This window comes from Halyomorpha halys, unplaced genomic scaffold (genome assembly GCF_000696795.3).
Source record: "Halyomorpha halys isolate HHAL.00 unplaced genomic scaffold, Hhal_1.1 Scaffold263.1, whole genome shotgun sequence".
Classification (NCBI taxonomy): Eukaryota; Metazoa; Arthropoda; class Insecta; order Hemiptera; family Pentatomidae; genus Halyomorpha; species Halyomorpha halys.
In genome coordinates this window covers 585,252-601,814 of record NW_027105032.1, presented here as the reverse complement: position 1 = coordinate 601,814, position 16,563 = coordinate 585,252, and the positions used below count along the sequence as shown (strand labels likewise).

General features: G+C 27.4%; 1 protein-coding gene across 1 annotated transcript in view; it reads left to right on the top strand.

The window, feature by feature from the left end:
• LOC106680469 (myeloperoxidase) overlaps positions 1-16,563 on the top strand; it is a 128,648-nt gene that overhangs the window by 99,579 nt on the left and 12,506 nt on the right. Inside the window, exons 7-11 of the mRNA XM_024359259.2 lie at positions 5,888-6,112; positions 7,721-7,848; positions 10,845-10,958; positions 13,465-13,597; positions 14,092-14,219. Of these exons, the coding sequence (XP_024215027.2) occupies positions 5,888-6,112; positions 7,721-7,848; positions 10,845-10,958; positions 13,465-13,597; positions 14,092-14,219 (728 nt within the window). The remainder of the gene's footprint in view (positions 1-5,887; positions 6,113-7,720; positions 7,849-10,844; positions 10,959-13,464; positions 13,598-14,091; positions 14,220-16,563) is intronic.

The window sequence follows — 16,563 nt, the reverse complement described above, 5'->3', positions numbered from 1 at the left end:
CGAGAGAGAGAGAGATGGTAAGTGTTTAATAATCAATAACCTCACTAATCCGCACTGTTAGAAAATTCAGTAAAAATTGTTAGGAAGTTTTCAATTTTTTGTCTAACCCCCCCCCCCTCCTCCAATATATATAAGTACTTCTCTGCGCCTATATTCAGATCCAAAATAATAATTTACAATGAGAAAAATAATATTTCAAAATCGACTTATTATTTTGTTTGCTGATTTTAATTTATATTTTTAAAATTATGTTTTCAAAAACCAGTTCTTAAGTTATAGCTATCATCATTAAAAAAAATAAAAATCACAACAGAATATTTCATTATTTATTATCATTCTATAGAGTAGCATCTATTACTGCCTCAATATTATTTATTTATCAGTTCATCTTTAATTATTGTCATTTACACATCTACTTAGTTAATTAATGGATGTGTTTAATAATATATATTCTTTTTTTATAGTTTATTACTTATAACTATGTTAATGAATAAAATTTTGGTATTTATCTTGAACTTCCTTAAATTTTTTATTTAGGTTATATGATTGTTGTTTATATGGAAGTCATTTTAAAACTAAATTTTTACATTATCTTTACCTACTCTGTATTGTTTTATTTTAGCCCTCATGAAGAGCTACGATGTTGTTCGAAATTTAATTTTTTCGAATTAAATAATAATTAAATTTTATTGTTGGTAATTAATAATTATTTGAAAAATATTTGTATACTTCTTGAATGCAGCCTTGACCGTCTCCTAATAAACCCTCATGGTTCTCAAACAGTAGCTTTTTTTATTTATTGTTTGTTGTTGTGTATCGTAGTGGACTGTTTCGCCCCTTCCTTGTTTACATTATATCAGGGAGGCAGGGGCAAGGAGGAGGTACCTGTTTACTTTGTTGTACCCTGGTACCTCCTGATGCGCCATCATCCCCTATTCTGCAGTTCTACTCTTAAACACAGTGCGCCCAAAATAAATAGGTCCAAACGGATTCATGATCATACAAGCGGTTGGAATTAACAGTAAATAACACAGAAAATATTTGTTGATCTATTTCAATTGTTTCTCCAACCGAATATGATTCATAACTATGAGATGACACGAAACTTGATATGTGTCCTTTTTATTTATATTTTTTTTTTTATCGTCTTTCTATTCAAAATATTTCCATATCTATGAAAGTAGGTGTAGTATATTTTATAAAAAGCCAAAAATTAGTTTTTGAAAATTTTTTTCCATAATTATGAAAGGAAACTCGTTAAGATTGCCTTTCTTTATAAAAATTATATATATATATATAAAAAAAAAAAAAAAGTAGCAATAATTAATTGTCTTAAGGTCAAACACTTAAACGTCTAAGAATACAATATATATATTTGTATGATAAAAACACTACTACGTCAGCAGATAATTTTTTTTAGTCATTAAAAATTATGAAAGATTCCGAAAAAGCCATTTCAATATAATTAAAATTGAAGAATTTACACAATTGTAAAATCTCGGATTCTCAACGCCATTATTATTTTACATGCATTTCAAAAACTGGAGTCTTGAAACCGTGTTAAATTATTTTTATAACTTTTTAAAAAGAATAATTGTCTAAAGGTCAATAACTTATTATAAAAATTCAATGTTTTTAATACATACATTGTATTCTTAGACGTTTTTAGTTTTTTTGAAATTGAGACAGTTAATTATTTTTATGTTTTTTTTTTTATATTAGATTGCCTTTCATGGTTTTGAAAAAACATTTTTTGAATTTTTTGGAAACTTTCTGAAAAATATACTACACCAACATATATGGAATTATTTTAAACAGAAGGGATAAAAAATATATATCTAAATATAGAATGTATATTATGTCTCCCAGATTCTAATTTTGTGTCTGCAAAATGATAACGTGTTGAGAATAGAGGATTCTAATAAAATGGAGAAAATGCTTCAATTTTGAATTCTAAAACATTTGAATCATTATTAGTGAGGGTCTTAAAAAGTTTGCCGCCTCAAAGTTATAAAGCAATTGATGGGATATTTAATTATAGAAAATATTTAATTCATATTTTGTTAAATAAGAAAAGACATTAAAATAATCAATAATAATTATATGTGTAGTTTTATATTTCTTTGAATTATACTAAGATTTTGGTTTAGTGAAATGTTTCTCGCAACGGTCTATTGTTCTTTTTTACTATACAAGAGTTTTGCTGAGTTGAATTAAAGTATTTAGCCAATCACTTTTTGAAGCAAAAAAAAAAACACTATTATAAATAAAATTTTTTCACTTTATTCAATTATTTCAAGATCCATTTTGTTTTTAGACATTGATTACTTATATCAGAGTATAGGACTTCTAAATCTTAAAATTGTTTACAGGCGTATGACTAGGCTGCCTTATGAATTATATAGCAATGCCTTATGAATTATATAATATCGCAAAGGGCTGTTTGATTCTAAAAACTTTTTTTTATTGTTGTTTTTCCACTACACCTTTAACTTTTTTGAAAAATTATTTTTAAAAACTCCCATAAGCCTTGAACATTAAGGAGACGGTCGAAGATTACTAGCGATAGAAGCAGGGAGACGTGATGCCTTCATCAGGACCGATAAATCGCCTAAGTTATGCACTAAAAGTAATTTTGAAGTAAGAGATAGAGAAATGGCTGAGGGTCGTTTAGACAGGGCTGTGCCACTTCTTAATTGCCCTAAGGGACTTCTCTTTCGCTACGACACTTTTTAACGAGTTCTCCAACTCCACTCTTCTCTTAAACGGCCAGAAGTAATAATGATGAAATAACAACATCTGTAAACCAGTGCTACCACAATTTCGAACCATTATTCCCTCTTGTAATGTCGCCCCTCCAGCTACCTTTAATTAAACTCGTTTGCGAATATCAACATTTTAGGTACTTATACCATCTTCTTTGCAAAAAAAAAAAAATATTCAAATTGAATTTTGGAGAGTCTATTTAATTTTATGGTCAGACAAGTTAAAGGCCATCCTCCAATTTTTGTGCTATTTCAGTTATAGATCTATTTAAGAATGATCGACCATCTGAATGTGAATGATTTTATTTATCTCTTATTATACTTCTTGAGACCAACACTTCCTTTTCACTTAAAGCTTCCAATCATTAATTTTCATCTAATTATAAAATATAAAAGGCTCCTTTCCTCATTTCCTTGTCCTGTCAAAAGCTGAAGCTAGGGCTTTAACAGTCTATGGAACTAGTTTCATTTCTAATCATGAGAGATAGTTGACCATGGATGACATTATCTTTCACATGTTTTCTGCTCTTCTCTTCCAGTTTCCTGATCACATTTTAGTCCAAAATTTTTTTTTTGTGAGGGTATATTGGAGGACATTTTATGAACAGGCTAGGGAGTGATCCTACACCATGTGAAAGAGGTAAAATTTGTTATAGTGATCGATGAAAATTCAAATTATGTATTATACCAATACTTGGAATAATGCTGGAAAGATTTCAGCCATTTTTTTTTTTCAGGTTTACTAGAAAAGAAACTTATACAAGGAGAAGATGGTTGGGAGGTGAGGTCAAAATAAAACACAAATAAGTTGAAGTAACTTATTTAATTGTACCAAAGTTTCAGCCAGAATTTCTAGCCTACATCAGGGCTAAGAATAGACATTTGATTGAATTGATATTTCTTTGCATTATATAACTTCATTTTTATTTTATTTCCTTAATTATGTTATCTTACCTACTTATTCAATTACCTATGTATACATTTTATACTTCCACTTTCCACTTCTCTCATCACTTTATTTTATTAATTCCATTCTGTAAAATTATTCACTTTATGTCATTCTGTTTATTTTTTATTTTCTGTATTCATTGGTTGTTATCTTGTTCTGTTCTTAGCCCTGATGAAGGCTAGAAATTCTGGCACGATTAAATAAGTTACTTCAATTTATTTGTTTTATTTTGACCTCACTCCCCAACCACCTTCTCCTTGTATAAGTTTCTTTTCTAGTGAACCTGAAAAAAAAAATGGCTGAAATCTTTCCAGTATTATTCCAAGTATTGGTATAATACATAATTTGAATTTTCACCGATCACTATAACAAATTTTACCCCCGTCACATGGTTTAGGATCACTCCCTAGCCTTTTCATAAAATGCCCTCCAATACATCCTCACAAAAAAAAATTTCTGACTAAAATGTGATCAGGAAACTGGAAGAGAAGAGCAGAAAACATGTGGCCTCCTTCATTTTTTTTAAACCTCTTCATTTGGGTCCAGAATGTGAAAGAGAATGAAAAATGTGTATTTTCATTGGTGGTCAATTTCTAGTACTCAACAAAATCAATACTGATAAGAATTAAATTTTGTATAACATATAATGTCGTAGCATTTCAGGACCTCTTTACGTACCTTCCTATCTTTGTTTTTTTGTTTTTTTAAAGCCTCTCTTGAATGGAAAGATTAAAAATGGTTGATTTGTCTCTCCCTAGCTGCAATGGAAATTTTCTGGGAACTAGAGGGTGACCAGGACCTTAACGCTGACAAGCGGGATTCTCAATCAGTAGCTCAGGACATTGATGGTTATGAAACTAATGACCAAAGCATTATTTAATTTTTCTTTCATGTCCTAAATTTCATAAAATAGAGAAGAATGGTATTTTTATCTCCCACCCAAAATGAAGTGAAATATCAGTTCATGTAATTTGTCCCTACTTGCCAATTTTGTAGTTTTCCTTTTTTTTTTTCTTGAAGTTATATGAGTATTTTTCTAAATTAAGTTAGTTCACTTACAAAGAAAAAGGAAATAGTACTACATGCTTCTATCAGTTTGTTTAGATCATGATTAACCATATGCTGTTTGTTTATGTAACATGTTAAAAATAATATTTGTATACTACATTGGATATTATGTCTTATGTTGAGTTTTATTATCATAAAAAATGTGATAATAGTGAAAAAATGAGGATGCTACAAGTATTTTTGAGCAAGACAAGTTTTTAGTTTCACAGTATGTTTTAGATTGTTTAAGATCAAATTGTTAAGACTGATCATTACTAAATAAATATTTTCTATTAGAATTAATACAATAATTAGCTTTATTTTAGTTTAACACTCCTTAGCCATACATTTTAATCCCTATGATAAGCCATTTTTCAAAACCAATATCAAAAAAACTATAATATTTAGTGTGTGCCTACTTCAGAATATTAACACAGAGTATTTCCTGAAAAGAATACAAAATATTTAAGATTTTAATTTTCAAAAAAGTTTGGTAGCTACATAGTACCAAATTTGGAGAATAACCCTTAGACCACTTTCAGCAGAAGGGTAGGTAAAAAATCATAATTTTTCAGATAAGTGAAGGGAGATATATCTCCCTGATCTGTACACTATATCCACTAGTATACCATTTACACCCAAATTATTATGTAAAGTTTATTGTATTAAACAAAAATAAATCATGGAAACATTAATGTAAAGAACCATCAACCAGCACTGTAATACATTTGTTATTAAACAGTTGGATCCAGGAATCCTTTAATAACGATGGCTCTCACACCATTTAAGAGTCATAATTAAGGATAATTATTGGTTATAAGACTTCAAGTTCAGTTAATTTTTTTTTTTTTCATAGTAATAAAAGATTTTTTGCGAATTTAATTGATATAATTGTTGGATTAAGAAACTGCTTTCATTTGAAGACAATAGAAATGTAATAGATATTAATTGATACAGAGCAAATTTTGAATTCTCACTTCCACATAATAAAAAAAAACTGCCAGATATGCTTCATTTTATTTTTTGTATTCGAATACCTTATTAAGAAAATAATTTAATATTTATATAAAAATAAATCAAAATAATTTCTTGTACCTATTATTTAATAAAAAATATTATTTTATAGGAAGTAGGACTCAGATAAACCTTAATACAGCCTACATAGATGCCAACTTCATTTATGGATCTGATAAAAAACTAGCAGAATCGCTGAGACTTCTACAGAAAGGCCAGTTGAAAACTTTTGATGCATTTCCAGAGTTAGGACTGAAACCCATATTACCTCCGAAAACCAAACAACCAGATGATGGCTGCCTCCGTCCACATCCTGATATTTACTGTTTCTTGGCAGGTAAACGTATTTCTCAATCAAAATTACAATATGCAATGATAAATAAATAAATGGAAGTGTTCATTTATAGTGGACACTTCACTACCACAAAAAACAGGTCTATACTGTTCAAGAACTGTAGAGAAACCACCTATTTCTGCTGAATTAACACAGCCAAAAACTTAACACTGCCATAATCCCTCCAAGTTTTTTTTTCTAATTAACTGATTTCTTTTGGTTTCATTTATTTATAATTCAATTTACTTATATTTATTTGATTATTGTTGTATATTTACTAGCATTTATTAGTTTATTATACTTTTCAAGTTTAGCCTTAAGGGTTAGGGCGGATGGAACGACAGCATTGAGGGCCCTACACTATAGGGAAATCAAATTACTTATAGATTATGGGTTAATTTATAGTTTTAAGGAGTATATTAGTATATACCTCTTTAATGGAGGTATTAGGTTATGAGAAATTTTTTTTCCGAATTGGTGCTCACAGAAGAAAATACACAACTTGTTCCTGACCCTGAAGACTATTTTGAGCTGTAAAGGTTAAATAAAAAGGATTTTGGGGCCGGTATGTAACATTAGATGAAACATGGATCCACAATTACATTCTAGAGTAAAATCAAAGTGACCAAAGACACTAAAGTCAGCCGGAATGATTCTGGTAAGTTTTATTTTTTTTGGAATATGTAAGGTGTAATAGGCATTCTGCCTAAAAATATTAAAAACTCTCAGTAGTGAATATTACACAAACTTGGTATTGGACCAATTAAAGGATTTAAGAAGAAATAGCCCTATATGACCAAGAAGAAAGTACTCTTTCATGAAAACAATGCAATGTGTTACAAGTCAATAGTTATGATGGTGAAACTGCATGAATTGGGTTTCTAATTGCTTTTCCACTCTCTGTATTCTCTAGATCTGGCCCTTAGTGACTATTACCTTTTCAACATATTTCAAAAAATGAAACAGAAAAAAAGATTTGGCATAAATGAGAAAGTCATGAGAGACACTGGTTTTTTTTTTTACCTCTCAATAAATGGTTCTATAAGAAAGGCATTAACATTATAGAAAAGAATTGGAATGTATATATCACTTTTAAGACTATTCTAATGAATACACACTAATTTTGCAACAAAAAAATTTTCTAAGTTTTTCCCAGGACATTCTTACTCAGTATGAGACTTGTTGACATTAAAATTATTTTTTTGATTAATTTAAAAACATAAAGATGGGTTAGTGTGGAATGTAAAAAAATGTATTCATAAATGAGTGCCATCCAACATTATAAGCTTTTCTAGGAAAGAATGAGAACAGTGATTTGATTGGTTTTAGACAGTTATAACATAATTTCAACTATTTAATGGAGTGTGGTATCTTAACGAGTATAGTAGAAAAAGTATTGTTGTTCTATCAGCAGTGTATCAACTTTGAGATTATCTACCTCTTCTGTATCATGTCAACCTCTGTAAAGTGAGAAATCTATTTCTTGCTATCCTATTAGAATTTATTTTCTGTAACCTTCATGTGGTTTAGTTGTATTTTATTTATTATTATTTTTTTATATTCAGAATTCAATATGATTAAATCCAGTATAATTTTCTTCAAATTTACCAGGTGATAATCGGGTTAATGAACAACTGGCTCTGGGTGTTCTTCATACTCTCACTGCTAGAGAGCATAATAGAATTGCGACTGAGCTTTCATATATCAATCCACACTGGGACGATGAGAAATTGTACCAGGTAAAAAAAAATTTAGTAAATTAATTTATTTAGTTTTGTAATATCATATTTAACTTCTTAATGATTATCTATATTAATTGATATATATATATATATATTTTTTTTTTTTTTGCTGATAGTAGTCATTTTACATATCATTACATCATTTTTATTTTTAATAAAAAAATAATTTAAAAAAATGATTTATACAGTTATAACTATTTATTTATTTTTAATAAGAAGAAATAAAACAGTACCGGAATGGGCTGATCACCTAATCAACTGAGCTAAGGTGGATTCTTTTTGTCAAAATCCAAGTATATTTATTTTCAATCATTTTTAAGAGATAAATTATGAATTTATTACATTTATTTTGTATAGTCGTAAGTGTTATTAAATGTGAAAACTAAGCAAATATTATAACTTGTTTATGTTTTTTAAAAATTCCATTTCTGCAAATATAAGGCATTCATTTTGATTTGTTTTTGGAGCAATTAAATTGGAAGAAAAAGAAAAAAAAACTAATTGTGTTATCAAAAAGATTAGTTTATTAAGCAAGATATTTAACTCATTTGGCAAACTGTTTAAAAAGACTGGAAAATTACACATACTATTTATTACATTTAAATGAATTATAATTTATATTCATGTCAGTAAACGTAAAGAATCTAACATAATTTTAATTATTATTTATACTGTTTATTATGCAGGGAGTGGAATAGCTCAGTGGTAAGACACTATGCTACTATCTCATAACCCGGGTTTAAATTCGGCTGTGGCAAATAATTATTTATTCTGTTACTGTAACTATGAGTCAATCCTTTAGGTTCCTGAGCCTTGCGGGGTTCACCCAGCCCCTTACAGTTGGTACCTTTAATATTGGGAAAAAATCTGGTAGTCAAGCATGATTCTGACCAAATCACCTCCTAGCAGAACCATTGGCCTAGTAGCAGTACCTCACAAAGTACTGAACCCCTGACCCTTCATGGATTGTAGCAGTACAGATTTATTTTTATTAATGTTTTTTATACAACATATATAATAATATTTATTCAATAAATATGGAATCAATTAAATTGAGAGCTCTCTTGAATTGTGTTAATTGAAACTTCTCCTAATAGGCGCCTCATTCCTAAGGATAATTTTTAATTTCATGGCCTGGAAGTACAGGAATTTAGGACATCTTTGCAATGAACACCCTTAAGAAGAGACAAGGACAATTTTTTTTTAGGAAGAGATAAATTTACCCCTCTGAATGAGTGAAACACTTAAGAAATTTAGAAAAATTTCTATTACTCTAAATATAAGCGATTTTCTTTGATTTTGTCCACAATAAACTGTATCTTGGTGTATTATCTTCCCAGTCTCTACTTTGGAGGATGAAAAAAATTTATGTAATTTTCTATTATTTACTAAAGAATTAGTAATTTTTTAAATTATAAATATAGAATCCAAATTTCCTTCCTATAAGGATATTGGATTAGGGGAATGGTAAATCAACAGAGCACTTGATAGGAGAAGTTTTTCTTTATAAACAAACAAGGAAGCAAAGCAAAGTGTAAAGCAACAGTAATATTTTAATTTGAAAGCAGTACTTACCAAGAAGTAAATATAGCAAATTTTTATTCTGCATCTCACTAATAGTTATTAAGCCTTTTCCTTCAATAGAATTTTCTGAAATAAAAAAAACATAAAATTAAACGATTAGTGATTAAAAGGTGTTTCAAATTCCATTATATCTGTTTTCAATTTGTATAAAAATTATTACTTTTGAATGGCATTATTATATTGATGACCACTTTGTCTAACCTAAGGGATACTGTTTCTCTTTTGCATGTAGTATTTTTTTTTTTTGTGGGGAGTGAATATCAGCAGCTTTTGTTGGGGAAAAAAAATGCCGACAGGTATAGCATTTACAGAGAAATTCATGGAAAGTTTTTTAACCTTAATGCACTTCAATGTGATACTAAATCTTTTAAAATTGTTTTTAGGATAAAAAAAATTAGTGGTGAAAGTTAGAAAGTGAAACAAATAAATGCTTACTACTCTGCCTAAAAAATCATTTTGTAACAAACCTATCATGTTATGTCTGGACTTATTAACATGTAAAAAATAAAATAAACATTTTGAACTTGGATGTACATTGCTTCTTATCACAAATACACAAATGTTAATTTTAGATTTATTGTGAACTTACAATATACTTATTTTTTGTCTTTAAATTTATCCCTTCATGGAAGTACTATTATGGCTATTTTTTTTTAATATTATGTTTTATAAGAGTATTTTTTTTTTTAATTCTCTTTAACTTACTACAGTATTTTTTAAAAATATAAATAATTTAAATTCTATCCATTATAGTCTCAAAACCTTTTATTTCTCTTATAAGTCCGACGTTTCGGTCAATCCGGCCATCTTCAGGGACAATCTTAATACAACTTTGAAATTATATAATTTAAAAAACTCTAAACTCCATGCAGCCTATTCTGCCCAGGTCAAAAACATCAATTTCTAATTAGTCAATATTCACTTAAAACAAAATCAAAATCATTTATCATCAGACACTATTCACTTAAAACAAAATCAGAATCATTTATCATCAGACACTATTCCTTAAAACTTTTATTTGTGCTCAAAGTTTTAAGGAATAGTGTCTGATGATAAATGATTCTGATTTTGTTTTAAGTGAATAGTGTCTGATGATAAATGATTTTGATTTTGTTTTAAGTGAATATTGACTAATTAGAAATTGATGTTTTTGACCTGGGCAGAATAGGCTGCATGGAGTTTAGAGTTTTTTAAATTATATAATTTCAAAGCTGTATTAAGATTGTCCCTGAAGATGGCTGGATTGGCCGAAACGTCGGACTTATAAGAGAAATAAAAGGTTTTGAGACTATAATGAATAGAATTTAAATTATTTATTAAAAAAAAAAAAAATTAGCAGTCTCAAGAAAATATTAAGATTATAAATTACTACAGTATATTCTCAACTGAATAAGTTATAATTGTTGTAGGAAACAAGACATATTATGGCGGCGATTGTCCAACATATTACATACAACGAGTTTCTTCCACAGCTGTTGGGTGAACATTTCGTGAAGCAGTATGATCTGAAGTTGAACCCAGAGGTATAAATTAATGTGGTATCATATACATTAATTAGTTATGAATTAATATAAATACTATATTATGATATTTTCTAGTTGATTATGGTCAGTTAATTGTATCATATTCGCATTTAAGTAATAAAGTCTTTATTGAATAATACTAATGATAGATAGAGCTTTTCAGATTTTACAATGGTAGGAATGAAAGAAAATATTGGTTTACCAAAATTATGTGGTAAGAATAAAGTCTTCATGTGATGAAATGGGAGTACTTTTTCAAAAATGTTACATTAGAAACAAATGAAAATTTTTCTTTATCTAGAAGACAATGAGTGTGGTGTTCAAAATTTAAAAAAAATACATGTTTATGTTGACTTAATTTTTGGTTTATAATCTTTAAATTTCTTTCTTGAGACTGGTAAATTTTTTACTAAATAATTAAAAAACACTATCCAAATTATAGTCTCAAAACATTTATTTCATTTACACGTCCAACGTTTCGGCCAATCCGGCCATCTTCAGGGACAATCTTAATTTACTATGAGACATATCATTTAACTATTTTAAAAAAAAAACTCCATACAGGCTATTCTGCCCAGGTCAAAACTTTATATCTAATATGTCAAAAATACATTAAAAATCACAGTCAAATTCTTTATCTTTTACCACTCTTTATACACTTTTCTTGTGTATAAAGAGTGGTAAAAGATAAAGAATTTGACTGTGATTTTTAATGTATTTTTGACATATTAGATATAAAGTTTTGACCTGGGCAGAATAGCCTGTATGGAGTTTTTTTTAAAATAGTTAAATGATATGTCTCATAGTAAATTAAGATTGTCCCTGAAGATGGCCGGATTGGCCGAAACGTTGGACGTGTAAATGAAATAAATGTTTTGAGACTATAATTTGGATAGTGTTTTTTAATTATTTAGTAATTAATTTTTGGTGTTCAGTTTGCTTAGAAATTTTTTATTAAAAAACTTCTTCTTTATAGTAGTATTAAAGTTAGTAGTATAAAAACTACAAAGATTTTTAACATTTTCTCTCAAAATTGTTATCTTTAATTTGTTGTTAATAATGAAATACACAGTTGTTACTCTATTTATTCCATTAAAAAAGATAAATTAATCATTTATAAAATTTTTTGGTGCAAGTGTGGTTGGTTTTTCTCATTATTATTATACATAATAATAAAATTAATAACTGACTTAATATACTTCAATTGATTTATTTTTATTTTGTGATTATAAAATTAAAAGTTTTACATGTACCATGCTAGTCAGAATCTATACGATATTCCCCTAGACTGATTTTTTTTTTCAAATCCCTGATTAAAAATGTAATTACTGAGCCCATAGATATGTATAGTACATTCTTTTTCTTTATCAATTTGTTATTTTCTGTAACTAGGTTATATATTTAGGCTATTCAATATCAATATTGCTGCATTGGTAACTATTTATGGCCTTATAGGTGAAAAGATAGAAGAGGATAAATGGTTTTATATAAATTTAGTAGAGCCTTTCAGTATTTTTAGTTGGTAGATGAGAGAGACATATGCATACTTTTATACATAACAAATGAAGTCTCGTTAAAATCAGGAGTTTTTAATTGTTGTTAAACCCTACCCTCTACTTTCCATTAAAGCAGGTATTAGAAGCTGATTATTCTCTATAGAATTTCTAGTTCCCAAATTAAATTAGTAACAAATTAGTTTTGACCTTGGATATTTGGTACATATGTTACATCATGCACTCTACTTATAAATTTTAGTTAAATTTTTTTTTATCCTTAAAGACATATTTTATAATTATGGCTGTTATTATCTTGATATCAATTTCTACTCTTAATTTAGTTTAAGATTAATTAATTTTTTTAAAGCCAAGAACACCTGCTAAGAATATTGGTCAGTATTGTTTCCTTGCTACTTCTTTTTCTTTGTTTTTTCTCTAATTCTTTTTCTGGATATTATCCTTTTTCAGTTACAGATATAAAATCACAATTATAGGTAATTGTAATTTTCGACTATCTGATGAATATCTGTAATTTTAATTGTTGTCCATAATTTACGGTTACTCATTGAACCAAAGTAATTGGAATTATTTTTTTCTCAATACTGCATATAGGTTCTTTTTATTTCTGAGATTAGCTGAAAAGAAAAAATAATTACACAAAATTTAAGTTGGTTAAAAAAAAAATGAACCTAGTTTTATCGTGAAAAATATCATTTTTAATATTAATTTGTATAAAATTTTGATATCATTTATTTTGTAAAAACATATCTATAAAATTATCTTATAACAATTATTTTCCAATATAAAATAAATTCATGACTAATAAGTATTCAATCTTAAAAGCAATATTTATGAATGTCGCCTATAGATCTGAAAATGATCTATTGAAAAATATTATTGCTGTTCTTTCTTATATTATTATTCTTAAATTTTTTCTTGACTCTTTTTAATCATTTTATGGGCTAAGTAATTGATGAATAAAACAAATATATATTTTTCTATTTTTATAGGGGTATCAATTTAATTATGATCCAGAAGTTGATCCCACAATACCAGCTTCTTTTGGCACAGCAGCTTTTCGTTTTGGACATTCTCTTTTACCAAACACTATGCAAAGAAGAAGTTCAAACCATAAATTAACAGGTACATTATTAAATAATAAATAATATATGACTAAAGCCCAGGTTGCTGCTACATACCAGCTATAAGCTCTTTTTATTAATTAATTTCTATTTTTATTGTTATTTCTTTATTATTTTTTATTACTTCTTTTTTTTTCTCACCTCATTTTTTCAGAATAAATTCATTATTCATTTTATTAATTCTATAAATATAACTTTTTTTTTGTTTGTTTTTTCATTCTTTTGTCACATCACTACTATTAATTATATTATAAGAAAAAATAAATAAATAAAAGTAATCTTTTATTTATTTATTTTTTCTTATAATTGATTTTTATTATTTAAAATTATTCAATAGTTAAATCATTGTACATAATTAGGGGTGCCTTTTGCACCAGACTATGCCCCAGTTTTTCAGCTAAAGTACTCACAAAATGTTTAAAAAAAGTATATATATGATTTTTTTTTGTTTCTTTAATCGCTGATGTACCATTCATTCATCATTCTACTTTTTAGGCGAGAGGAAATTAAGTGAAATGCTACAACAACCATTTGATCTGTATAAACCAGGATGGGTAGATGCTTATGTATTGGGTTTGGTGAACCAAATATCACAACCAATGGATCATTCAGTAACTGCTGAGGTAGTACAGTAAATATTTAACTTAACTAATTTTACTTATTAATTTTATTTTAAATAACGTTAGTTAAATAGAATTGGAGTGAAAACTGGTGGTGGAAATTTATTTTTAAAAAAATAAACAGTTCTTCCGATTAGGAAAATTAAGTTTTAGTAGTATAACAGATTTCAGCAATGTATGTCTTCATTTATATAACAAAAGGATTGCATGCCTAGATGTACATATTTGTTATCATGCCAACTTCATACCTACGGAAGCAAGTTCAATACACCAACTTTAAATTATTTAATAAATATGAAATTGTTATGTGAAAATGGAGTGTTTTTATAAATAAAATTGGAGAGCAAGTAAATTAAAAAAAAGAAAGGTATGAAAATGTGAAACTTTAATAAAAGTTAGTGTCATTTAGATAAGTCTGATGGTTCTCTGAATCTATTCCTTGAAAATTTAAGGAAGAAATAAGACTGAAGAAGATTTTATCAGTTATTATTTTGTATTTTAGGAATTTAATAACCTTAAAAAATAGACGTTATTAGTATATGTGCTTTATACAGTTATTATTTGCTGCAATATGTTTATTATATCCTTTTCTGAGATCAAGTGCAATAAATAAATATCATGTTTTTCATAGTGATTAGAACCATTAAAGACAGGCCTGCCCACTTATATGCTATAAATTAGAGATTTTCAATCTAATTATTACAGCACATTTTCTAGTGGTAAACATGATCTTAAGAAGTTCTGAGATCATTAAAAAATAAAAGTAAGACAGAAAAATGATAACTAAATGTATTTATAGTTTTAAAAAATATCTTAAAGTGAAAAATTGGAATCTCTCCTTGTTTTTCAAGATATAGTTAAGCCCAGAAAAGGTTGAAAACGTTAATTGAATTATATTTAGAGAAAAAAATAGTCAAGTATATTTCTAACTTTAATACTGAAGCTTTGAAGAAAAAAATTGTGTTGTGCATGTTTTTCCCTCATTGTTAAAAGACTTATTATCTTTCCAGATCCTCATCCAGTTATTCCAACTTCATTTATACATATTTCTATGAAACATTGAATTCTATATTATATTTATTTTATGAAATTAATATTTTATTGTTTCTCTTTCTGTTTTTTTTAGAATATTGAAAAGTTTGACCACATTTCAATTGGTGTCTTCAACTTGTGAATTTTCAGTTTTAATGCATGCTTACAATAAAAGAAAAATTACCGATAAAACCGGAACTCTAACGACCTAAGTAGAAATATGGATTTTGATTAAAGACTTTAATTTTTATTTTGAAAAATTAATTTGAGATTTAAGGGTTTTTGATCTATTGAGCCGCTGTCGAAGGAGCATTTAAATGTCAATTTTTTGGAAAGAAGCACCAGAAAATTTTATCATATTATTAAAACTTTTTAATAATTATTTACACTTAAGGGAGTGCAAAAAGGACCAATAGTTCCACTTGCTGGACACATTTCCTCCATTAGTACATTTGGGAAAATTGGCAGTAAGTTTTGGGAAGAGAATTGTATGTCCACTGCTTGAACATGGCTGCAGTGATTCAAGCGATTACCATGTGATTTCATAATTATAATTATAATAATTATAATTTCATAATAAATACTGTAGAAAAATTGCATGGTGGACTTCTCTCTGAAAGACTTACAAATTGAGCAGAGATGAATGGTTTAACTTCTTTGATCAAAACCAAAAGTTGAATATGTGACTTTGATCGTTTTTCCCTGTACCATACAGTTATTTCATAAGATAAATAAATATTATAAATTAATTATTCTCATTAAATAAATTATGGTTTTTATAGTAACTTTAAAACTGTTCACTATATAGATTACACCTCTTTTTTGACATTTATACTAAATTTTGTATTTCAAAATGTTGGTAGATTACTTTTAAATATTAACAGCTGATTATTATTTAGAGGAAACTTGCTTGGAACTTAGATAGTTGACTTGGAATGGAAAATCAAATAAGAGAAACTTATAATTTTGAATAACATAAATTGAAATTTGAATAAAATCAATACAAAATTGTTTCATATTAATTCGATAACCATTAATGTGAAAAAATAAAAGATAATAATAATTATTTCAAAGTTAATACAAAAAATCAGTGAATATATTAAATGTTGGATAGTAATATACATAAACCAAAATATATGATGATTAATTAATGTATTGACTGACTTAATGAATATTAAGTAATGAAGAAAACATGTAAATATAGAAAAATGTTATTAATTAATTATTTATAAAATGTGCACTGCTCGGGTGCCTTTCTGGACATAGCACAAGCTTTTGACCGGGTATGGCATTCCGGATTGCTTTTCAAGCTCAA